At 38.5% G+C, this 27,135-nt stretch overlaps 1 protein-coding gene across 2 annotated transcripts in view; it reads left to right on the forward strand.

The window, feature by feature from the left end:
- METAP1 (methionyl aminopeptidase 1) overlaps window positions 1-27,135 on the forward strand; it is an 84,162-nt gene that overhangs the window by 24,190 nt on the left and 32,837 nt on the right. For both annotated transcript variants that reach the window (XR_004956798.1, XM_036242724.1), the window contains exons 2-3: window positions 19,908-19,959; window positions 26,403-26,515. Coding sequence is in view for 1 of the 2 variants with exons in the window: in XM_036242724.1 (XP_036098617.1) it covers window positions 19,908-19,959; window positions 26,403-26,515 (165 nt within the window). In the remaining variant the exon portion in view is untranslated. The remainder of the gene's footprint in view (window positions 1-19,907; window positions 19,960-26,402; window positions 26,516-27,135) is intronic.

Below are 27,135 nucleotides of genomic sequence, written 5' to 3' on the forward strand. Positions count from 1 at the left end.
ACATTCCCCCCCCCCAGTATTATTGATAAATAATTGACATATAACGTTGTATAAGTTTATAAGGTATATAACATAATAATTTGATGTGTGCTTGCATATTTTTTTCTTTTATTTCTATATCCTTCAACCCAGCCCCCCTTGATATATGTATATATTATGAAATAATTATCAATAAATTTAGTTAATCTCCATATCCTCACACAGTTACAATTTTTCCTTGTGATGAGAACCTTTTTAAAGTTTACTCTCAGCAACTTTTAAATATAATACACAATATATTAACTGTAGTCATCATGGTGTACATTACATCTTTAGAGCTTATCTTTGTTTTACTATTTGTAAACAGATTATTTTGGCATTTAATTCCATATCTCTAAATAACATGATTACATTGCCATGTCTTGATAATTTGGTTTTAGGGCTTCTGTATAGACTTTTTTTTTTTTTTTACTCAACTGTCATGTGCCTGTCTTCTGGACTTGTAAATGGTTTTGACAAGAGTCATGTAGTCTACTTATCAGTAATAGCTGTGTGACCTTGGGCAAGTCGTTTAACATCTGTTAATCTCAGTTTTCTCATCTATAAAATGGGTATATAAATAGTACCTACCTCATATGTAAAGAATTAGATTAGTGACTAGCACATAGTAGGCACTATATAAGTGTTATCTGTGAACTGCATTGTGATTTCTTTTCCTTTCCTATGAAACTTTTTTTTTTAAATATGTTTTTATTGATTTTTAGAGAGAGAGGAAGGGAGAGGGAAAGAGAGATAGAAACATCGATGAGAGTCTAGACACATAAATTGGCTGCCTCCTGCATGCCCACCACTGGGGATTGAGCCCACAACCTGGGCATATGCCCTGACTGAGAACCGAACCGGTGACCTCTTGGTCCAAGGGTCGATACTCAACCACTGAGCCACACTGGCTGGGCCCTGTGCAACTTTTAAAATTAGCTTTCTACTCATTTGTCTTTAATTTACCCCAACCTTTCTTTTGGTTTTGTAAATCTCTTCTTAGTATGCTTAAACACACTCAGTATTCTGTCACTTAGTTTCATGTTCTTGAAGGAGTCTCTTCCAGAGTGTCCTGACGTCTCTAGCCAGGACTAGTTGATCTCTAGCTATTCTGTATAGTATTTTATTTTGTGTGTTGTGTGTGGAGGGGATCATTTCACATCATTGAGGGTTTTCTTTTACCTTTTCTTGTATAATATATCCCCCGATTTCTGCATTCTGCTAAACTATCCATGGAAAATTTCTTTGAAAAATAGCATCTTAAGAAAGTATTTTTCTTTCTGGGGTTTTAAAGCATTTGTTTTTTATTTGAAACCACATATAAGTGGCAGTTTTATACTTTATACCCTTCAGTTAGACATAATTTTGCTATTACTTTATATATATCAATAATGGTGAAAGATATTAAATAGCAGTTTTACATGGAATACCTTGGTTTGGACCCAAAATAGGTACTTTCAAGAAGGCCTTTTACATATCAAGCACTCATTTAATATTAATTGATTGCTTTTGGCAACTATTAAACCTTCTAGTTGTTAAAAAATTTTAAATAGAAACAACCAAGTCATATAGTTATGAAACTGTTATCAGTGGAGAGAGCTCCACATCTCCATCGGTTGCTGGTGGGAGTGGGCTTCTTGCGATATCCCGAGAAAATGAATTTTCTGAGACACAGGAGGAGGAGATATTGTAGAAAGCTTTACTTCTGTGGAATCAAACCTCTGAGCCTCTGTCCTGCCAAGGAAGAAGTCCCATTTTGCCTTCAGCAGGACTGAGAGAAGAGCCAGTGTCTAGAGTTTTCGTTCCATGTCTGCATAGTCCAGTCCAGCATCAGGCTAGCTTAGCTTGTGTTCCCAGCTGCAGTCCATGAATCCGTTGTGTGTGTGGGGTCCACATGGCTGTGGGCCATGTGGCTGTAGAGGGGATACAGGCAAGTGCAAAGCCAAAGGAACCAGAGAGTCAAGAGTGAGCCAAGAGAGCAAATCCCTTTGTTTGGGGGATTGTTATCCCCCAATTTTTTTGGGCTTGCATTGCCTCCATCTCTTCTAGCTAATGAATTCCTTTCTCAGGTTTGACTGACAGCAAGCACCTTCCCTACATCCTCCCCTTTTTCCAGTCCCTTCCCCCAAGCAACCTGCGGGGAATGGGCCTGTGGTTCCCTGGGGAGTATAAAATTGCAGCTTCCTGGTGAAGCTGTCCAAATGACATGCCTGTAATGTCTGGTTTCTCCCTTTGCTCCTTTCCTATTATTAATAACTAGCTAATTACAACAGTATCAAAACCACAATAATTGTTAGTTGCAGTATCTCTAGAGCTTACAAAATAGATCTGTATCCTCTTAAAAGGACATGTTCTTGAACTTAAACATCACCCTGTTCCTTCCTCTTTCTTGTGTCTAGTAGGACTTCTAGAATAAGCGGGTAGTTTTTTGTTTTCTTTTATTTGAAAATGGGGGAGAAAGGACTTCCTTGCAACCCCCCAGGAGGGGTTAAAAAAACCATACTGTATAACATTCTAGCAATGTTTGCTCATTTTTATTGTTTAGAGATGGCATTTACCAAGAAAAAGGGTTAGTAGTAAGCAGTATGACTTGTTTAGCATTTAAACTTTTCAGTAGAACAGTTTACAAGTTCATGAGTTCATTCTGTTTATGCAAGTCCTTTCTGGGAGCTGCTGATGCATCAGGATGGTTAAATTCTATTAGTATAGCTTTGATGCTGAGTATTTGTTTTATTATAGTAATATGTTTTAACTTTACAAAAGGTAATACATGTTAGTTGCCACGAATTTAAAGTGAGGGGCACCTGCCTCCTCATTCCCCTCAATTTATCTCTACTTCCTCAGGAGTGATCACCATGTGGCACCAGGACTTTCAAGGTACATGGTACATCTCTTAATCAGTGTATTATTCGGCAGAATTCAATAAGAAATATTCTATTTTTCTGTGCTTGATAACATGGGTTACTATAGTATCTAATAGAGAAATAACTACTGCTGGTAAGAGAATTAACATACAATAATATAAGCTCTGTGAATGAAAACATTCAATCTTTCGTAGAATGTTTAAGTGGTAAATATGATTCTGCTGGAGACCAGTTTTCTGTTTTTTTTTTGACTTTGTCCTTTTTTTCCATTCTTATTGTATACTGAGAAATGTTTATATATTTTCATATTTATATTTTTAAAAATCTAAGTTAAACATTTTTATTTATCCTTTTCTCTTAAATATGTCTCCTTTTACTTTGATCTCATCTGCATCTTCCTTTCTCCCCTATCTGCTGCTAGGTTGTTTTTGTTTTTATTCATTTTTACTGGATTATTATAAAGGATACAACTCAGATGTAAGAGAGCAGAGGGCAGGGTGTTGGGGTGGGGGGCAGTGCAGACCTGTGTCTTACCCTCTCTACTGAGCTGTTGCTTCTTCAGAGCACTGCCCAGTGAGCTTGGAGCTGTGCGGAGCCAGAGAACCCTATGTTCAAATTACAGCTCTGCCACCTGTTTGAGCTGTCAAGTTATTTAAGTCTTCCCTGCTTTAGTTGCCCTGTCTGTAAAATGGGAATAGAAATATGCAGTTCCTAGGATTAGTGTGAAGTCTGAATGACATAAGGTATCTGACACAAAAGAGGCTCTCAACAAATGGTAGTTCCCACCACCAAATGTTGAATGGAGGCATGACAGGCTGTTATCTATGATGGAAGGTGACAGTCCTGTGAACCCAGCTTGATGGCAGTCTTTCTCTATAGATATTCACCACCTGGTCCTTTTTACTCATTAAGAAGATGACAGGGCTATTTTTATTTTTGAAACAAGACTCTGAAGCAGAAGTAATGGCTCCTTCCCTGTTATATACTGAGAAGGTTAGATAATAAGGGTTGGTAATAATAATAAGGGTTGGTGGTAATAGTGAAATGGCAGGTAGAAAGGAAAGAAAGATCAGCAAGAAAACTCTGATTTAAAATATCCAGCAATACATATTGAGAGACATGCAATGACCACAACATTGTAAAATAGATTATGCAGTATGTAAAAGAATAATCAACCATAGTCAGCTCGTTTATTTCAGGGCAGCAGAAATCATTAAATAATAGGAAAAGCTACTAATATAATAAATACAAAAATAATTGCTTTTGTGATTAAAATATATTTGATAAGATTCAACACTAATTCCTACTATTATTATTTTTTATTTATTTTTTTATCTATTTATTTTTTTCAGTTTATTTTTAAATTTTTTTAATCCTCACCCAAGGAATTTTTTTTGTTTTTTGTTCAGGTAGAGTGGGAGGGACAGAGAGGAACAGAAAGAGAGAGGTAGGTGCCCTTAGCAGGAACCGAACCCGGGTCTCTCTGGACTGGTACCTCGGTTGCAGTTTGTCCCTGGCCCTGGTTGGGTTGTGCGGGCGGCAGCCACTTGATGTGTCCCTTTCACATCCATGTTTCTCTTTCTCTCTCTGTTCCTCTCTCTCCCTCCCACTCTACCTAAACAAAAGTCGAAAAAATGTCCTTGGGTGAGGATTAAAAAAAAAAAAAGAGTAGAATTAGAAAAAAAAATATTTTCTTAATGTAAGAAAAAGTGTAAGATTCCTCCAGTTTTATTCTCTTTCAAAATTGTTTTAGCTATTTCAGTTTGTTTGCCTTTTCATATAAATTTTAGAATCATTCTTTTCTATATCTTAAAAAATCCTGTTAAGATTTTGATTGGAATTACTTAAAACTTACAAAATGAATTTGGGGAGAATTGATATTTTCCCTGTGTTTAGTCTGCCATTGCATGAAGACAGGATATCTCTTTATTAATTTAGATCTTATTTAAACAATTTTAAAGTAATTGTTTCTTAGTTTTCAGCATATAGCTCCTGTATATGTTTTGTTAAATTTATACTATTTATTTAATTTTGGGAGGAGTGGTTATAAATGGCATGGTTTTTGTGTAATTTTTCAATTACACATTGCTAGTATATAAAAATAAAGTAAATTTTTGTTTGTTGATCATGTAATTGTGACCTGATATTTGAGATCTGGGAGGTTTTTCCCCCATGGTATTTTCATATAGATAATTATGTCATCTTTGAATGGGAACAGTTTTATTTCTTTCCAGTCTGTGCCTTTTAAGTTTTTTTTTCTTGCCCTGTTGCAATGTAAGACTTATGGCGTGATATTGAAACAGGAATATTAAGAGTAGAAATCCTTGTCTGGTTCCTTAGGGAGAAAGCATTGTGTTTTTCACATTAAATATGATATAATCATATTTTTGTAGATGGTCTTTATCAAGTTGATGAAATTCTCTTCTATTTTTAAAAATATGTTTTTATTGATTTTTAGAGAAAAATATCGATTGGCAACCTTCTGCATGCTCCCTGCTGGGGATCGAACCTGCAAGCAGGGCATGTGCCCTCACTGGGAATCAAACCTGTGACCTCTTGGTGCATGGGACAACACTCAGTCCACTGAGGCACACTGGCTAGGCAGGAAATTCTTTTCTAGTTCACTGAGATTTTATCGTGAATGGATGTTGGTTTTTGTTTCCAACTATATTGTGGATTTTTCTCTTTCATCTTTTACTTCTGTCACTTTTTGCTTCATGTGTTTTGAAGCTCTGTTGTTAAATATATCGTTTAGATTGTTAAATCATCTTAGTTAATTGACCTTTTTTAAAATTATCATGTAATTTTTCTCTTTACCCTTAGCAATTTTCTTTTTTAAAAATTCCCTCTTAATCCCGGCCAGTGTAGCAGTGGTTGAGCATCAACCCATGCACCAAGAGGTCGCTGGTTTGATTCCTGCTCAGGGTACATGCCCTGGTTGTGGGCCAAATCCCCAGTGGGGGGCATGCTGGAAGTGGCCAGTCAGTGTTCTCGCTCATCAATGTTTCGCTCTCTCCCTCTCGCGCTCTAAAATCATTAAAGAAAAAAAATCCTCACCCAAGGATATGCTTTTATTGATTTTTAGAGCGAGAGGAAGGGGGAGAGACAGAGAGAAACATCAATGTGAGAGAGAAACATCGATCTGCTGCCTCCCATATGCATATGTGTGCCCTGACTGGGAATTGAACCCACAAACTTTTGGTGTACGAGACCACACTCCAGCCAACTGAACCACCCGACCAGGGCAGCAGTTTTCTTTTTTATTATCACGTAGTTCCCTGAGGTGCTGTTCATTTTTTAAAAATCTTTTCTGTGTTTGAATGGAATCATTTCTTTTATCTTTTAGTTCACTGAATCTTCCTTTGTCATTTCCATTTTGCTATTGAGTTTGTACAGTTAGTTTTTAATTTTAGCTATTGTGTTTTTAAGTTTAGCTATTGTAAATTTTTTTTATTTGAACCCTGGCCGGTTTGGATAAGCAGTTAGAGCATCGGCCCGTGGCCCAAGGGTCACGAGTTTGATTCCAGTCAATGGCATGTACTTGCATTGTGGGTTCAATCCCTGGCCCTGGTAGGGGTCTTTCCAGAGGCAACCAATTGATGTTTCTCTCTCTCTCTCCCTCCTTCTTTTTCTCCCTCCTTCCCTTTCAGTCTCTCTTAAAAAAAAAAAAAAATCAATGAAAAAATGTCCATGGATGAGGATTAACAACAACAAAAAATTAATTTGAAAAATAAATTTTTAAAATCTTTTCTTTGCAAAGATTTTCTCTTTCCATTGGTTTCAGTGATGTTTCTGGTTGCTTATTGGAGCATTTTAATAATAGCGACTTTTAAAGTCTTTGTCAGTTAATGCCAACATTGTGTGTGAATGCCAGTTTTGACACACTAGCCTTAGGAGTTAATTTTTTTTTGTTTTTCTATATGCTGAATTAATTTAGACTGTATCCTGGAGATTTTGAATATTACGATATCTTGAGTCTTGTGTAAATCCTGTGCAGAACATTGATGTTTTTGTTTTAGCTGGCTACTAATCTGGTTAGATTCAGGCTGTAAGTTTTGACCTGCCTTCTTTGGGCTGTGGTTCAGTGTCAGTTCAGCACTCAAAGCCTTTGCAGTGCTATTCAGATCTGTCCAGTGTTTAGTTTGAGAACCTGGATGATGATCTATGTTCTGGTCTCACAGGCATCTGTATTTTTTATTCTGGAGTTACTTTCTGGAGCTTCTCCGTTGGTACTTTATGGTTCGTTGGGAATCCTCTATGTTTTGATCCTCTGGCCAGAAAGCTGGGGTTTAGTTACCTGCCCTGCTGCACACCTCCATAACTGCCTGTATCTGGGGCTAAATGGCAGGAGGACACAGAGGAAAAAGCCAGTGGGGTTTGGCCCCCCCCTCTTTGGACCACAGCTTCACCCATAAGAGAGGAAAATGCCTCTTTCGAAGAATTTTGGCTCCTACAAGCTCATGTATCACCTGAGGTTCAGGGTGTGAGAGGACAGAAAAGAGAAAAGGTATATATTTGTACTCTTTGAGCACTGGGAGTTCCCTTTCCTGTTCCAAGAGCCAGAATTAGAGGGTTTCTCCTGGAGCGATCTTGTGTTTATGCCCTGGTGGTTACTTTTCTGTTGACCCTGGTGATTGGGTGGTGGAATGGCACCTCAAATATTTGGTCTCTCCTAATCGGCCTGCTACTATTCACTTTTCAGAGTCCTCAAAGAGCTCCTCCTTGCATTCTGTTCAAGTTTTATAGTTTATAGTTTTTATAGATTGTATCTGTGAATCTATGACTTTTGCCTTCATTGCAGTGTGGCTACTGCAATCTGTGCTCGTTCTGTTGTTTATTTAAAATTTTTTTAGAAAAAGCCTGGCTTTCTAGGCATTGTCTTTGTGTCTGCATAACTTAGTATTCTGTCAAAGATTGGTCGCAGGTTGTGCCAATGGACCATGTGTTTTCTGGAAGCTCATTTGAGCTTCAGCTTCTGCTGGGCTTTTGCCTCTCCTTCCCCAGTGCACAGCTTCTGTGGGCAATGATGCTAGTGCCCACAGTAATCACTAGCTGCCTAACTGTCATAAGTTTTCATAAGCCAAAAATTGGGGCCAGGATTGACTCACATGTTTAAGATAAATGTTTAGAATTTAAAGTGCTTTTTAAAATAATAAAATGGTTAGATGATTAGAATTGAGCACTTATTATTGGCCATACATTTTACACAGTAATTTTTTCTACATTACGGTTGAGGAAAGTAGAACTTAGAGATAGTAAGACTTTTTTCCCCCAGTGTCTTACAGCTAATGAGTGACCAAGCTAGGATACAAGTCTGTCTATGACTTCAAAGTCTATGATTTTAACCACTGCCCTAAATTTAGTTTTGAAATTGAATGGTTTAAAAAACCATGTGTGATTTGAGTTGTTTCTACATATAAACTCTTTATGAATTATCCTTAGTAATAAGTGGGCAGTGCATTTTTTTTGGTAGTATTACAAAGTTAGGGGAAGGTACTAATTGTACCATTTTTTTTTTAAGAATATTTATTAAAAATTTTTTTTCTTTATTGATTTTTTTTTTTTTTAGAGAGAGAGGGAGAGAGAGAGAGATACATCAATGAGAGAGAACATCGATTGGCTGCCTCCTGCATGTCCCCACTGGGCATCGGGCCCACAACCTGGGTATGTGCTCTGACTGGGAATTGAACCGGCCACCTTTTGGTGCATGGGCGATGCTCAACCGCTGACCGGCCGAGCTGTTTGTAACATTTTATTTATTTATTTATTTTTATCCTCAGGACATTTTCCCATTTTTTTTGTTCAGATAGAGTGGGAGGGAAAGAGAAGGAGAGAGAGAGAAACATCGATGTGAAAGGGACACATCAAGTGGTTGCCACCCGCACGACCCAACCAGGGCCGGGGACAAACCGCAATTGAGGTACATGCCCTTAGTGGGAACTGAAGTGGGAACTGAACCCGGGTCCCTCAGGGCCGCAGGCCAATGCTCTAACCGCTAGGCAAAACTGGCCAGGGCTGTTTGTAACATTTTAAATGCTTCTTTTATTGCTCTCCTCTAATGGTTTCTTTCTCCTCCCTTTCTTGATTTAAATTGGTATAGAAACTTCTGTGTTCTCTAAATGAACCAGTTGGGAAAGAGATGTTATTTTATTTAAGGAAATATGTCAGCTTTTGTGAAGGTAAAAAAGAAAAAGATGCTGGTTGATGCGAAAGTATTTTGTTCACGTAACCTATTTAGAAAAATTTTATAAATGGGTTGTATCAGGTTGCCAACTATATAAAGGCAGATCTTATTTTGTAGTTTTGATATGCATGAATTTAGTTACCATAGTTCAGTTAAAACCAGTTTCTCAAGAACATGGAGTAATTGTAAAAAGTACAAGCTTTACTGCTAGCTTGTCAGTCCTTGGATAACTGGAGAAAATCACAGGTGTGCATCTTGATTATTGACCATTTCATTCCACTTCTTTCAGAGCCTGTCAGTGATTGGTCACTGTGATCTGTCAGTTCTGCAGACAGGAAAGCCTGTACTTGTGTTGCTTTCTTGTTGCCCAGTGATAAACTATGTGACATTTTTCTAAAATGGGTAATCAGAAGAAGGAATTGGCCAACAGAGATGATGACACTGTAGCAGAGGAATGGTAGCTGATGCTAGAAGTGAAACCTAAATTGAACATAGTGGAGTTGTAGAAGAATTAGGTGACCATGGGAATATTGACATTGTCCACCATGCTAGAGACTGGAGATGTGCAGTCAGAGGAACCCCGTGAGGCATACTTTTGACAATAGTGAGATAAATGGTTGTGACAAGAATGACAGTGTCTCCAGGGAAGTGACACCAACAAAAACTATACATTAAAGGGACTCTAAGAGTTATTGAAAGTATAAAGGATACAATTTGTAATCTGTTCCAAACCTAGACTGAGTATGACAATTTGCTAAGCATAAGATGTTCACTCTGTTTCCTAAGTTACACAGTGGGAAGAAGACAAACATTGTTCAAAGTAGTCTTGATAAGTTTTTAAATAAAGAAATAAAACACTTTAATTCTAGGTTTTTCTAATGTTTTAGATTACAATGTACTAAACAAATACTAGTTTCACTTTCCCGCCCCAGTTCCCTGTATATTTATAACTAAAAGTAAGGGAGTTTTTAAGGTTTTGACAAAAAATTTTAAGGGTCATGTGCCAATTGTTATTTAAAAATGTTTATTTTTTAATTATAGATGACGTTCAATGTTATTTTATATTTGTAATTTTTTATATTGATTGTGAAGATTGCTTTTTATGGTTACAGCTTGCTTGTTCATTTTTATAGTTCTACGCTACTATGCAAAGCAAGGACTGCCTGTATTAAAAACCAGTTTTATGGAGTTTTTCAAGACCATTCTATGTGTTATTGGAAAAAGTTTTCATTTTGGTTTTGTGGATGGAGATCAGGGATGCCTTGAGCTCAAGTCTTTATCAGGTTGTTCTTTGGTTTTAAACCCTTTAATGACATTCTGTTGTGACTAGAATAGACCAGAATCCTTAACATGATCTGACTCCTATCTATATTTTTAGCTCTTGTGTTCAGCCTCTTCTCATAGCACTGTGTATTTTTTTCTTTTTAGCCCTTATGACTTAAACTATATAGTTAATTGTGTAATTAGCCATGTGATAATTTGTCTAGAATGGGCCTATATTGTTCATAGTGCTTTGATCATAACGTACGCTTCGTATTTATATGGGTAAATGAATAAAGAGAACTGTATGCCCGTGTTATTTGTACATGGATGTTTTTTCTTTGGATAGGAATGATTGCTTTCCTAAGATTCTCAAAGAATTCAGTGATCTAAAAAAGTTAAGTATTGCACTACAGTAATTGATAAAGTGAAATGGATACTCAACCTACATGGTATCATTAAACATTAAGGATGTTCACTTTCCAGTCTCAAATTGCATTTAAATATCTGGACATATACAGTATTATATATGGCCACGGACGAGCATTTAAAATTATTACATTGTCTGTAGAACATAAAATTCACTTTAAAGAACATTATCTTTGGCTTATAATATAAAAGCATTTAATAAAATTTCTGTTGACTATTACAAAACATCTATGACAGCAGAATAGAGTTGCTGTTGAGTGGGAAATTGACTACTTTGCAAATTTTATCTTCTATAATATTGTAAATTTCTTCTAGTTTTATTAAAAAAATTTTTTTTTTCTTTATTGATTTTTAGAGAGAGAGGAAGGGAAAGGGAGAGATAGAAACATGATGAGAGAGAACATCGATTGGCTGCCTCCTGCATGCCTCTCACTGGGGATCGGGCCCACAGCCTGGGCCTGTGCCCTGACTGGGAATCGAACTGGCGACCTCTTTATGCATGAGCTGACGTGTGGCCTGGCAAATTTCTTCTAGTTTTAAAATTTGGTGTTTTCCTGTTAAAATAACTGATTTTTTAAAAGATGCTAATTCATATGATAAACTTCTTTAAAGAGGTTTCTTTAGTAGTGGGCATATATATATTTAAAAAAATATTTTACATTATATTGAATCTTACTTTGCAATAAGATAATTTAAATGTTTCTTGATTGGGTTTGTGCTTACTATCTCAAAGTCATAGAGGCAAAATGTTCATAATTAATTAAAATGTGTTTTTCTGTAACATTTTAGTTGGTCAGTCAAATTATTTCATGTACTCAGTTAAATTCTTTTAACTAATAAATTCCCTCTTCCCTTTCCTATTTCTCATTCTTTTTATTTTATTTTTTTCTTTATTAATTTTTAGAGAGGGAGAGAGAGACAAATATCGATGAGAGAGAACATTGACTGGCAGCCTCCTGCATGCCCCACACTGGGGATTTAGGCCCACAACCTGGGCATTTGCCTTGACCAGGAATCGAACTGGCTACCTCTTGGTATATGGGTCGACGTTCAACCACTGAGCCACACTGGCTGGGCTATTTCCCATTCTTTGAAGTTTCATTTGATCACTTAAAACTGATTCATCCCTAAACTCTTCTACAATTGTGTAAAACTCCTCTCAGTACTTTTAAATACATCTGACATTTAGTCAATTTTATCTTGAAAATGTCTCTCTTGGAACTCTCTGACCTCAGCCAGAACTTCTTGCTCCCTGTGCTTGCTTCACAGTATATACTTCTCTTCAAGCATCATCCTGGAGATACCCTTGACTTCTCCATTGTCTTGTCTATATCACATTTTCTTCTTTCTTGGTTTATTCCTATGTTTTATGTAATATCTCCTCTGGTAGCTTCCTGACTGAGAAAAATTATATGCGAAGTACATTTTTGAGATTCTATGTATTTTGAAAATTTCTTGCTATGCCCCTACTTTTGATTTTCAGTTCGGCTGGAAATAGAATTCTAGTTTGGAAATGATTTTCTTTTAGCTTCCAGTACTATTGAAAGTCTCATGCCACTGGGATTCATAACCTTTTCAATTTTATTTCTCCTTTTTCTCTGTAAGCTTATTGGATCTTCTCTGTTCCTGGTATTATGAACTTTCACATCATGTGCATTGGGCAAGTTCATATTCATCCGTAAGTGGCCTTTTCTGTCTGTAAACTCCTGTCTTTCATTTATGGAAAACTTTAAGTTATTTCTTTGACCTCATCTCCATTTTCTTTCTGAAATTTGAGTATTCAGATGTTAGACTAGATGGTTTAATCCTCTGCTTCAAAAAATACCATGTCTTTATTTTTAACTTTTGTAATTTTGCTCACTTTTTAGGGGAGATTTTCCTAACTTTATTTTGACATACTCATTTCTACTATCATTTTAAAATTTCTGAGAACTTGTGCTATCTTCCATAATTACTTATAAAATGGAATTATAGGCTCGTAGAGCTGAAAAGTATCTAAAAGGTCATTTATGTTAACCCTACTCTGTTCAGAAGTCACTTCTATATTGTTCTTGACATATTTTTTTCTCATTTTTTTTAATGGTCTTTTGCTTCTTAATATTCTCATTTCGCCTGGCCAGTGTGGCTCAGTGATTGAGCGTCAACCCATGCACCAAGAAGTTGCTGGTTTGATTCCCGCCCAGTCAGGGCACATGCCCAGGTTGTGGGCCCAATCCCCAGTGGGGGGCATGCAGGAGGTGGCCAGTCAATGTTCTCTCTCATTGATGTTTCTATGTCTCTCTTCTTCTCCCTTCCTCTCTCTCTCAAATCAATAAAGAAAAAACTTTAAAAAAACTTTAATTTTAACGGTGGCAGGAAAAGGGATCACCAGGCTAAGGGTACAAACTTTGCTAGTGCTTTCTTAACAATTGGAATAATGTAGGATTTTGGATAAGGGAGTTTATGTGCTGGGCCAAGAATCTGTTCTTTATTCTTTCAGCGATATCTATTCTTGGTGCTATATTGGCTATAGCGGTACCCAGGAGATGTATATACCACTTTAGCCATACATAGTTCTCATTGGGCACACATTCAGTTGGTTTGTTCTAAGCTGGCATAATGGAAATGAATTGGAAACTGTACCAAGTATAGTTGGTGTGTAGATAGTTTGTCTGGTGTTAAGGAAACATCAGGGCGAAGGCCTTGAAGTGAAGAAAAGGAGTGGTGTACCTGACTTTCTGCTGTGATGGACTTGGCCTCTGGGCCTGGCGAACTCGACACTGGGGTTTTGAACTTTTCCTTTCACTTCTTTTCTTCCCCATCCCTGATCTTTTCCTTGCTGACAGTCTTACAGCCATAAACATCTTTGCCATTGGCTAGCCAGGCAGAAGGAAAAACAGGCGAAACTCCCATCTGCTCCGTCCCTTTGCCAGTCATATCTAGGATGAGGAATAGCTTGGAAAGGGGAGGAAGAGAAGAAGTTGAAAATGCTGGCTGAAGTTAGGTTTCTTAAAATAAGTCATGTGCCTTTGCTTACCCCATTTATAAATTATCATGAATAATGGGGAGTTAACTTCATAAATGAGTACGTGCAAGTGGAAAAAGCTTCAGAAAGACTGTAATTAGTCTTTCACCTTGTTTCACTGCAGTTAGTAATTGGATTCATTCTTCTGGTAAGCCCTGATGTCTGGTCGGCTACTGTATTAGCTCCCTGTGGTTGCTGTAACAAATCACTACAAACGGAGTGGTTTAAAACAACAAATTGATCCTTTCACAGTTCTGGAGCCCGGAAGTCCGAAATAAGTTTCACTGAATGTAAATCAAGGAGACAGCAGGGCTGTGCTCCTCCAGAGGCCCTATTGCATCACTCCAGTTGCTGCCCAAAGTCATTAGGGACCCAGGCCTCTTGGAATGTGCTTGTTGCTTTGTGGTCTCAGGACTGCTGCTTCACCTCAGGTACATCTCCCTGTTTGAAGCAGGAAAGGGCAAAGAAGAGAATTTACATGCCTGTTGTGTGGGAAGCTTTCCAGAAGCCCTATGCAACAACCAGGCTCACATTTTGTTGGCCAGACTAGATCACAGGGCCACTCATATCATTAAGGAGGCTCAGAATGTTTTTAGCTGGGCACATTACAACTCCATGAGCAGTATTCTGTTGGTGTGAAGGAAAAGGGAAAATGGCTGTGGAGTAGGCAGCTTGCACTGTGTCCTAGTAGGTAATGAAAAACATTTCCACCTACAACTAGAAGGCTTTTGTGTATATGATCACATCAATCTTAGTTCATTCTCCACCAAATATGTTGATAAAACCTGTTCAGTTGCAGGCATAGTGATAAGCACTGTGATGTCAGGGGACTCCTGTATATTGATACTTAATGTGTCCTAGGCGCTTTGTTAACTACTTTCATATCGGTTATTTACATCATCTCCTCTAGTCTCTATATTATCTGCTCCTGATACCAATCTCACTTTATAGGTGAGGCAACTGAGGATCCCTGAGAATGGTTAATAATATCATCTTCTAGATTTAAAGACCACATTTTCTTTTCCTTTTTTTTAGCTTGCTGGGATACAATTTTATTTATTTATTTATTTTTAAATCTTTATTGTTGAATGTATTACAGATATTCCTCATTTTTCCCCCATTGACCCCTCTTCCCCACTCCCGCCCCCCTCCCGCCTTTTCCCACACTATTGTCTGTGTCCATTGGTTATGCATATAAGTTCTTTGGTTTATTTCTTCCCACCCCCCCCAACCCCTTTCCCTTTGAGGTTTGTCAGTCTAGCAATAAATTTGTACTTCTTAATCCCTTCACCTTTTTCACCCATTCCCCCAACCCCCTCCCATCTGGCAACCAACAAAGTGTTCTCTGCATCTATGAGAATGTTTCTGTTCTGCCTGTTCCTTTTGTTTGTAGATTCCACTGTCGATACATATGTATTCATTGCCATTTTGTTTGTTCATATATTTCATATTTTTCTTCAAAAAGACCCTTCATCATTTCATATAATGACGGTTTGGTGGTGATGAACTCCTTTAACTTTTTCTTGTCTGGGAAACTCTTTATATGGCCATCGATTCTAAATGACAGCCTTGCAGGACAGAGGAGTCTTGGTTGTAGGTTCTTGGTTTTCATCACTCTGAATATTTCTTGCCACTCCCTTCTGGCCTGCAAAGTTTCTTTTGAGAAATAAGCTGAAAACCTTATGGGAACTCCCTTGTAGGTAACTGTTTTTCTCTTGCTGCTTTTAAGATTCTCTCTTTGTCTTGAACCTTTTGCATTTGATGATGATGTGTCTTGGTGTGGGCCTCTTGGGGTTCATCTTCTTTGAGACTCTCTGTGCTTCCTGGAATTGTATGTCTGCTTCCTTCACCAAGTTAGGAAAGTTTTCTGCCATTATTGTTTCAAACAGGTTTTCAATTTCTTGTTCTCTCTCTTCTCCTTCTGGCACCCCCAAGATGCGAATGTTGGCACGCTTAAAGTTGTCCCAGAGGCTCCTTACACTGTCCTCATTTTTTTGGATTCTTTTTTCTTTTTGCTGTTCTGATTGTGCGTTTTTTGCTTCCTTATATTCCAAATCAATGGTTTGCTTCTTGGATTTATGTACTCTACTATTGAATCTGTGTAAATTATTCTTTATTTCAGTTAATGCCTCCTTCATTTCTGACTGTGTATTCATCATTTCTGACTGCCCTTTTTAATGCTCTTGAGGCCCTCACTAAGTTCATTGAACATCCTTATAAGCACTATTTTGAACTCAGGTTGTTTATCTTTATTTCACTTAATTCTTTTCTTGGGGTTTTGTTCTGCTCTTTCATTTGGGACCTATTTCTTTGTCTCCTCATTTTGGCTGCCTCTCTGTGTTTGTTTCTGTGTATTACTTAACGAGAGGTATGGGGCTATCTGAGACCAGATGCTGCGTGTTTGAAATAATTTAGGAACACCTGAAGCAGGATCCAAGCTAGGCCAATCCTATAGTTAAGCAACTGGCAACAGCCTGGGTGGGCCTGAAAGTTGATTGGGGCGGGGCCTCAGGGAGTCACTAGGGTGGGGCTACCAGTGTGAGCCAGGTTGCTGGAGTCCCAGATATGGCTTCTGTCTGCCGCCCCAGGGAAGGGCTCACCAAAGGAACAAAGGCCTCTGACAGCACGTTTGTCGAAGAGAAAGCCCCTTCTCCAGCCCTCGCTCCAATGCCAAACAGCCCAGTTCTCCCCTGTATGTCTCTGGTGCCCCTCGAGCTGCCTCCCCTCCAAGCTGAGAGGGAGAGAGTCCGACAAGTCCGTGCGCGGGCCCTTTAAGGAGCTGCCTGGGGCTCCAGCCGCTTCAGCTTCCCTGAGCCTCAGTTCCCGCTGGCTTTTCCAGCCAGAAGTTATGAGGACTTCTCTTCCTGGCACTGGAACCCTGAGTGGGGCACCTGGTGTGGGACGGGGACCCCTCAGTCCTCAGGAAGGACCTTCCCAGCCGCGGGAGCCTCCTGATTTTTATCCGCCACACGTGGGTGTGGGACCAGCCCGTCCGCGTCCGCCCCTCCTACCAGTCTCGATGTGGCTGCTGCTGTAATTCCGTAGTTGTAGGACTTCCATTCAGCTCGATTTCAGGCGGTTTTGAATGATGGTTGTTCTGTAGTTTAGTTGTAACTTTGATGTGGTTGTGGGAGGACGCTATCCCTCATTTACCTACGCCGCCATCTTGACCGGAAGTCTAGTAACATGTTCTAAAGACCACATTTTAGAGCTTACAGTGGTGTAGCTAATATATGGTAGAGCTTTACTCACACCCATGTTTTCTGGTTCTACGTTTAGTGCTACATTGGTGCTTTGAATTGTGTACATGCACACTCATACCCACCCATCCACATATTGTAAAGCAGTGAGAAAGCATCACCTTTAGTGATATAATGCTGAGTTTGAATTTTAGTACTGCCAGGTATGGTTCTGTTATGTGATAGACAAATTATGACATATTTGTGCTTCAGTGTTGTCGTCTGTAAAATGGGGATAATGTTATATGCCTTGCAGGGTGTTTGTGAGGATGAAATGAGATGTAGGCATTTACTGTTCAGCAAACAGTAACTTGTAGTTATTATTATGGTTGTCTTTATGTTATAGGTTAACATTGACTTTTCTTGTTCTGTAGCAGATGTGGTAATAACTGAAGATATCACTTATTTTAGTTCTTGGGACTTTTCAGTTAATCATAATATCCCTCTTGTGCCATAAACATTTGTTTTTCTACCAATTTCCTGTAACTCTGGGATTGGGAGGAACTGATCTTTTGCCACTTGTGAGTGATTTTTGCAATTTGACCACAGATAGAGATAACTCTGTTTTCCCTCCTGTAGCTGCCATAACAGATTACCACAAGCTTGATGGCTTAAAGCAACAGATTTATTATCTTACAGTTCTGTAGGTCAGAAGTCTGACACGGTCTCAGGGTGTTGACAGGCCAACATTCCTTTCTGGAGGCTCTAGGGAGAATCTGGTATTTGCTCTTTTCAGTTTCCAGAGGTTGCCTGTATTCCTTGGTTCATGGTCCCCTCCTTCCATCTTCAAAGCCAGTAATGTAATTATTTCTCTTGCCAGGCCTTCATCATTATATCTTTCTCTGACTCCTTTATCTCCCTTCTATCTACTTTTGTTTTTGTTTTTTTATCCTCACCCGAGGACATTTTCCCATATTTTGTTCAGGTAGAGTGGAAGGGAGAGAGAGGAACAGAGAGAGAGAGAGAGAGAGAGAGAGAGAGAAACATCAACGTGAAAGGGACACATCGAGTGGCTGCCACTCGCATGACCGACCAGGGCCGGGGACAAACTGCAACCGAGGTACGTGCCCTTAGTGGAATCCGAACCCGGATCTCTCTGGTCCGCAGGCCGCCGCTCTAACCGCTGAGCCAAACCGGCCAGGGCCCCCTTCTACCTTTTTAAGGACACTTATGATTACATTGGGCCCATTTAGAAAAAACAAGATAATCTCCTCATCTCAGGGTCAGCTGATTAGCAAGTTTCATTCCCCTCTATGTAGTTGTAATTTAGCATAATCACAGGTTTTGAGGATTAGGACATAGACATTTTTGGGGCGCCATTATTCTGCCCATCACATCTCTGTTCTCCACAAAAGACTCAGCTCAGTTTTAGCTTCAAAAATGAAGAAACATCCAGGGATGTTGTGCATACCTTTTTATACACTTGAAGTCTATTGATGTTGTAGTAGGAGGAAATAGGTATGACCTGGGTTTTCTAGACTTTACTGCTGCAGGCTGTGAGGATACAAGGGAGAGTAAAGGGGAAATCGTGAAGATCCTGGCCCTGGAGGGAGGCCCTTGGGTAAATATCACTGGTGTAATGTGGTATGATTAATACTTAGTCATAGGGATGTTTTATTTTCTATTTTTTTCTTAGCTTTTCTCTTACTTTTCTTTTCCATGACTTACTCTTTTGTTTGCAAAGTCAAAAAATATTTGTAGGACTTTGTGAATTTTCTCAGTATTTGTAATGATTTACAGTAGTCCTCCCTTACCCATTGGGATGCCCAGTAGATGCCTAAAAGCGCAGATAGTACTGAACCCTATATATACTATGATATTTCCTATACATATAGACCCACGATAAAGTTTATGGATTCTCTTTGGCATAGTCAAATTGCCAGCATCACTCTTATGCATTGGGGCCATTATTAAGCAAAATAAGGGTTACTTGACATGAGTACTGTGACACTGTGACAGTCTGATAACAGACAGCTACTAAGTCATTAACAGGCGGGCAATGTATATAATGTGGAGATGCATGTCCTGGGTGGGACTGTGCAAGATTTTACCATGCTACTCAGAATGGAGCATGATTTAAAACGTATAAATTGTTCATTTCTGGAATTTTTCATTGAATATTTTTGGGCTGCAAATGACCACAGGTAACTGAAACCACGGAAAGTGAAACTGTAATTAGGGGGAGTAGGGAGAGTACTGTATTTGAGTAATTTTAAAGTCTCTGAAGAAGAGAATCTAAAAATTAAAGCATAAATAATATCTATGCTTGAATCATTTTTCTAATTTATTGCTTGAGTTTGTTATTTTAATTCAATTTATTACTTGAACTCGTTTTCCCAGTTCAGTACTTCTTGCTGGTATCTGAAATATGTTACATGAACATATTTTCCTAAGTGAAAAGCTTAGTCTTTCTAGTCATTCATGCATTTGACCAATCAGCAAGTACTCACTGAAGCTTTACCTGGTGCCAGACAGGCCTTCTGCTTGGCTCTGGGAGCATATTGGTAAACTTGACGTGGAGCTTAGTCTAGAAGGGCTGTCAGCACATAGTAAACAAAGTGGGGATGACTGAGACTCAAACTACCATAAATAATGGAAGAACCTGCAACATTTTCCTTGTCTTTTTATGATTAATTGGCTCATGATTAAAAAAAATACTTCAAAATATTTTGGTGACATGACATTGACATGTAACTATAACTAATGTTTCTTCTAAAGTTTAGGTTGCTTTTTGAAATGAATTTTTAAGCAGGTGTCATTTCTTAAGCTTTTCTCAATATTTAGTGAAGTCAAAGGTTTGCTTTTTGGCAAAAGAAATTTCCAGTAACTGTTTCTTATATATAACATTCCTTAAGATGTTTCTAATTAAGGAATGCCTGACACTAATTTTCATGTTTGCTCTCTTTTAGGAATGTTTTAAAGGAAGTTGGGCTACTCACAAGTTACTACATAAGAAAGCAAGTAAGTGAAATCACACATCTCTCTGCCATATGTCTTAGAAGTGGCTGTTGTGCGAAAGAAGAATTCTTTCAGTTCTGAAGGTGTATCTTTGCATATTCAGAAAGTGCATATTTGAATATTCTGAGTGTGTAATCCAATAGCTAGAATTTGAACATATTTTTTATTCTTTGTGGTGTGTAATCATGTAAATAAAATGTGGCTGAGTAATCTTTGTTGACCTTATATTATGTGACATGAAAACATGAAATGGTTGCTGAAATAGATGGATCTTGCTTGAGCGATACCTGAGAATGTCTAGTCTTTTGACACCCTCTTTCCTTTGCTAGAAATGTTTGCACATTGTAGGCTGGGGCACATGAGCTATCCAGCTTCATTTTGCTGGATCTCCTGTTTTTTTTTTTTTTTTTCATCCTTACCTGAGGACACTTTTCCATTTTTTGTACAGATAGAGTGGGAGGGAGAGAGAGGAAGAGAGAGAGAGAGAAACATCGACGTGAAGGGACACATCGAGTGGCCGCCACCCGCACGACCAACCAGGGCCGGGGACAAACTGCAACAGAGGTACATGCCCTTAGCGGGAACCAAACCCAGCTCTCTCCGGACCGCAGGCCGACGCTCTAACCGCTGAGCCAAACCGGCCAGGGCGGATCTCCTGTTTTAGTTTAGCTTGAATTTTGATGGCTTTTCTACTCAAAAGATTATTACTTTGGGGTTTTAGTTACTTAATGTTATTTCTTGAAGTCTAATGTTTAATTTGCTCTTTTGAAGTTACTTTGTAAGACACCACAAAGTGAAACTATTGGCTCCTGCTTAGCCATTGCTGTGACCCATAGGGATGTATCTCCGATTGAAATGGCCTTTCCTGCTGTGGCCATCCATCTTGTAAATTCATGTCATTAGTGTGCTAGCTTAAGACAGGCAACCCATCACAATTACCTGAAAATTGACAAGGGGTTTCTGTTCTTACGGCGTTGCCATCCTGATGATGAAGGCTTGGCAGACCGCACATGATCCTTGGTATAAAGGTTCTTTTTCAGCTTACTGATCTTGGTATATTTTATTATTTTTCTACGTGTGTGTTTTTTTAAAAGGAATTTGCTGATGTAATAAAGTTCGGTAGATTGTTTCAATATCAACAGTTTAAAAAGATATTGTGTAAGGTTGTGTAAGGTGAAGTCTACATTTAATGGAAAGGCTAGGCTATTTTGGGAGGAAATGTGGTTAGAGAGAAGGAAAAATGACTGTGAAGAAATGAGTTTCTCAAAGCATAAATGACAGAATTTGTTACCTCAAATCAAATATAGAGATTGGTTTCAGTAATGCCATTTAATTTTATTCATTCATACATTAAATACTGTATTTCTAATGTGTTTGGTATTTTTAGAGCTCTTTGAGCCAGATACTAACATTTTATAATCAGAAAGTTAAAACAAGGTGAGTGAAGTGTTGAAGTGAAACGATATGTTAGTTCAAGAGCTTAGAATGGGTCTCTACCCCAAGCGTTTGCTAACTCGCTGAAGTGTGCCTGTTCAGTAGTAGGTTTCTAAGGGTAGAGTTATTTCATTAAGACCCATCCTGGAAGAGAATTAAATAGCTGGTGTGCCCTAAGTGCAAAGAACATAATTATTACTGCATTGAAATGAAGCTATTTGGGTTTTAGCTGTATAATAATGTTTAGTATGGTACTCTCTTGGATTTTCTGGGATGATTTTCTTCAGCCAGTGAGCCTAATATTGTTTTTTTTTTTTTAATCCTCACCTGAGGACATTTTCCCATTTTTTTGTTCAGATAGAGTAGGAGGGAGAGAGAGAGATAAACATCAACATGAAAGGGACACATTGAGCGGCTGCCACCCACACAACCCAACCAGGGCCAAGGACAAATGGCAACCAAGGTACGTGCCCTTACTGGGAACCGAACCCGGTTCTCTCTGGACCGCAGGTTGATGCTCTTAACCACTGAGCCAAACCGGCCAGGATGAGCCTAATATTGTTGATCCCTTTGAGCTGTGTTGGAGAGAGACAGCCCTCAGCTGGCCAGCCCTGTATCTTTTCCACTCTAATAAACCGATCCAGACTACACCATTGAGGATGACAGTCCTAGAGGAGGGAATGTCTAGGGAAGGGTGATCTCTGGAGCTAAGAAGAGTATTCTGAAAGGGATTTGGGGGAAAGAAGGTTGGGTTAGGAAGGAACAGGGCCCCATAAAAGAAAGCACCTTATTTCAAGAAACAGTGGTGAGATAACATATCAAGCAGCTTATGTCATGAAGATGCTATGCTTAGGCATTTACTTTTCTATTTTTTAACATGTAACGTGTACTGTTCTCTAATTATTAAGGATGCCTGATTTATATCTTTGCTTGTGTGGGATATTGGTTTGTAATTAGCTTTTAATATCTTTAACAGGTTTTGGCATTAGAGTAATCTTATTTCCAATAAAGTGGGGGAACTTTTTTCTTTTCTTCTGTTTTCTGGAAGAGATGATATAGACTTGGTATTATTTCTTCCTTGATGTTTGGTAGAATTCACCAGTGAAACCAAATGGACCTGGAGTTGTCTTGATTGCAGAAGCTAATCAGGCCTTAGGAAAATTTCAAGTGTGAGTTAAATAAATCACTCAAGGACAGGATTTATTTTGTGTGTGTCATAGTAAAGACTAGTTAGATTAAAAACCCTAAGAGGCACATAATGCTGATGCTTGAGTGCATATTTCCTATGCTGTATTTCCTGCCAGAGTGGACATGATAGCATTTGCTTTTTAGTCTGATCTGTAAAAATCGTAGCACTTCACATCTTAATACTCTATTATTTTAAACTCTTTTTATGTATCACTGATAGAATCAGTGTTTCTTGGACTCTCATTTCCTAAAGTAAGAAGTGGAAGCATTTGACATATGCCTTTTGAGTGGCTAAAAATATGCTATAAAAACTCCTTTTTAATATATTTTTTAATTGATTTTATAGAAAGAGGGAGGGAGAGGGAGAAAGAGATAGAAACATCGATGAGAGAGAACATTGATTGGCTGCCTCCTGCATGCCCCTCACTGGGGATTTGGCCCACAACCTGGGCATGTGCCCTGACCAGGAATGGAACTGGTGACCTCTTGGTGTGTGGGTCGATGCTCAACCAGTGAGCTATACCAGCCGGGCTAAAAACTCCTTTTGAAAAAAGCACCAAAATTAAGTGATCACTGCTCATCCCTCCGAACTAGTGTGCGTGGTTTTTGGATTGCAGAGGGAAGGCTCTGTGTAATGTTTCAGAGCTGGTTCCACCAAACTTTGCAAGCATGTATTACTTTGAGCTCCACCTTCAAAATGCTGAAAATTTAAGTCTGTTGTGAGGATTAAATGAACAAATCTATGTAAAGTGTGTAGCATATGTACAGTGTATAGTAAATGCTCCACAATTGTTTAATAGTCATTTCTGGAAGAACTGAGAATTGTGATCAGATGATCCCATCTTAGGCAAAGCTTAGATATATGCAGTTATATCATGTCAGCTGACTGGAGGAGGCAGCCTACACAGAACCTTTTATTATTATTTATTTCTTAATCCCCACCTGAGGATATTTTTTTTTCCATTTATCTTCAGATAGACTGGGAGGGAGGGGAGAGAGAGAGAGAGAGAGAGAGATAGAGAGACAGAGAAAAACACTGGTGTGAGAGAGACACACTGATTGGTTGCCCCTCGCACCGAGGACAAACTGCAACCGAGGTATGTGCCCTTGACCAGAATCTAACCCGCGACTCTTCGGCCCACGGACTGACACTCTGTAACCACTGAGCCAAACTGGCTTGGGCCTGCACAGAACCTTTTAAAGACTAAAGCCTGCATGGGATGTACTTTGAGCCACACTGTGGAATAACAGGTACTTTAAAAATATTTTTTTTCTTTATTGATTTTAGAGAGGAAGAGAGAGGGAGAGAGATAGAAATATCAATGAGTGAGAACATCAATCGGCCTCCTACGTGTCCCCTACTGGGGATCGGGCCCACAACCTGGGCATGTGCCCTGATTAGGAATCAAACCAGCGACCTTTTGGTGCATGGGTCGGCGCTCAGTCATTGAGCCACAGCAGCTGGGCAGTAGCAGGTACTTTTTGACACCACCTCTAGCTTACCTGCCTGTTTCATTCAGATGTTTGAGAGGCAACTTTCAAGTGTTTGTTTATACTGTCTGGTGCTTTTACAGCTTTTTGAAAAAGATCAGTCAGTTACCAACTAACTGATCTTTTACCAACCCCCAGTCCAATTCAGATTAATTAAGTGTACACTGTATATCTAGCACTTACAGCTCAGATAAAATTGCTTCTAAAATACAAATGAACTGACTTTTTAAAAAAATCCTCACTCAAAGATATTTTTCCATTGATTTTTAGAAAGAGTGGAAGGGAGGGAAGGAGGGCGAGAGAGAGAAACATCAATGTGAGAGAGACACAATGATTGGTTGCCTCCTGTATGACCCCAACCAGGGTTGGGGATGAACCTGCAACCCTGGTACATGCCCTTGACCAGAATTGAATCTGTGAGCCATCAAGTCAGCAGGCCAGAGCTCGAAAGGCTGAGTCACACCTTAGCCACACTGGCCCGGGGCTAAATGAACTGACTTTTGAAATTTATTCGAAAAGAACTTGCCATATTTCAGTCTCATCCAGGAGCCTTTGGGCTTGGAAGCTTTGAAATATTTTATTATCATTATTTTTGGCAGTTTTTATTAATTTATTATTGTTAGAGATGTTTCTCCTTTTTTCCCCATTGACACCCTCCTCCTGTCGTCCCCCCCCCCCCCACACACACACACTTTGAAAGATTTTTAGATCCTTCCTTCTCCTTGCTCTCCTCCCCAGGAGTATGTTAAAGCAGAGCACCTGCATCTTGATTGTTAGTCTGTCCCAGGTTGCAGGTGAAAATTATTCTTGAGATTCATATTTCGGACAAAAGCAATTGATGCAGTTCATAGTGGAAGCAGGCATCAGTGGGCCTACATTTCTTATTACTGTCTCTAGCGTTTGACCCCATGGCAGTGAATGCAGCCCAGTTTTGTCCTGGGATGGAGACAGTTTTCCTGTTGACATTAACATTCACAGTGGCTTTCTTAACGCCAGAGGGGAGAAAGATATTTAAAATTCAGTAGCAGAGTAGAGCTTTTCTTTTGTCTTTCCACTCTCATGCTTTTCAGTTCCTTTACTTTATATGTAGTAGTATAACTGTGTTTTCTTTCAGAGTAATGTGAATGGATTGGTGATGGGAACCCCCTTACCTCAGTTTCCTCATCTATAAAACGAGGAAATTTGCCTAGATTGTCTTTTTGTTGTTTTTGTTGACTGTAGTCACTATGCTGTACATTCCTTCTCTAGAACCTATTTCTTATAACTAGAAGTTTTACTATTTGACTACCTTCTTCCATTTTACCATTCCTCACTTGCTTCATATGATATGATTTCATCTCTTCTTCCCCCTTTCATATTTTAAATAGATTTTTTTAAAGGAGGAGTTTTATTTTTCTCATACACTTCCAAAATTATGTGAAGCATGACTTTCAAAATGTGTGATAGCATGACAACAATGAGGAAAAGATAGGTGTGCCTTGGGAGGTATATAGGTCAATACTCAGGGATTTGAATTTTTTGCTATTTAAGTCCTATGTAGTTGTTTATTTTACATTATAGATAGAGGTGCAGTCAGTTTGCCAATGTGGGATAGCATAGGGGTCTGTTCTGTGTGAAAAGGATTCTTAGGTGCATTTCAGTAAGTACAACATTAGGCATTAATAGCGAACCTGATAAGGTGTATGTGTGTGCTTCTTACATTTTTCTACTGAGTTTTCAGTAACTTTCTGTTGATTGTTCCCTGCCCTTATCTTTACCTTTTTCTACCTACTTCTGTCACCCCTGTCCTGGAAAAAAGCAAATGATGCTCATAAAAATTTTAAAGCAATTTGAAATATTGACTTGAAATATTCATCAGCTAAGTGGGAAATTTTTATTTTTTTTACTTTAAGTTTGCTTTGGGGTTATTTAGAATCTGTTCCTTTAGTATGAGCCCAGAATTCATTTGTAATACCTGCTCTCAGAAGTTTTGTCTAGGCTCAGATTTTACATTTCAAAATGGGCTTCCTATAAATTGATACTGGAGAGAGTCTACATTAACATTTACTTGAGAAAGGGGTTCTACTATTAGCTGTTCCTAGTCGATAGTGTATACAAATATACAGTATGACTAGCTTGGGCTGTTTCTCACGAGACAGATCTTTCAGGTATCATAAGATTGTGAACAAAGCAAGAAAGCAGTAGCTTTGATGATACAGGCGAAGGTGGGAGTTTGCTGGATTTTTGTGCCTGGGCTCTTTGGTGTGCTGTTCAAATAAATGACAGTTAATGAATGCTGTTGAAGTATTTCTTTCTTTCTCTCCTTTTCTCTCATCCATCCATCTATCACGCAGAAGATGAAAAGGCAAAGCGAGAAGTGTCTTCCTGGACCCTAGAAGGTGATATTAACACTGACCCATGGGCAGGTTATCGATACACTGGTAAACTCCGACCACATTATCCACTGGTGAGTAAATAAGGTAATAAACATTTAACATTCTTTTAAACCAATTTTCCGCTTACTAAAAATTATACCTGTGTTTTGTACTTTAATATGAATCATATAATCAGGATTAAGTTTGCATTCTAGCTCTTCAGTTTTTATGGTACATTATTTGGAAGTTAAGAGGGATAATTGGCAGTCATGGAATAAGTAGAAAAAAAATTCAGATGAAAGGATTAAAACTTCTTTAGTCTTAAAAAGGAAAGTGGTAGAATAGATATTTTCTGACTGGCATGATGGTAGTGTATATTACTACTTTTCTAGAATTTTTTAACGTGATCTCTTTCAGCCTTGATTTTGATATGGCTTTCCTGCTACTCCCACCCCTTCCTGTGGTCTTGTCAGATGGGCTTTAGAGTGTTCACATAGGAATACATTTAAGTTGTAATCTATTTGTCGTCCATCAATATATATATATTTAATTTTACTGGTTTTTAAAAATAAAATGAATACATCTTTAATTTTAAAAATTTGGACAAATGTCAACAATATAAGAATATCTTTTTAATTCTAGCTCTCAGAGCTAATGATGAACAAAATGGTGTGTGTTAGAGATATTATTTTATTGTTGTTGGTTTGCCAGT

This window comes from Molossus molossus, unplaced genomic scaffold (assembly GCF_014108415.1).
Source record: "Molossus molossus isolate mMolMol1 unplaced genomic scaffold, mMolMol1.p scaffold_m16_p_1, whole genome shotgun sequence".
Classification (NCBI taxonomy): Eukaryota; Metazoa; Chordata; class Mammalia; order Chiroptera; family Molossidae; genus Molossus; species Molossus molossus.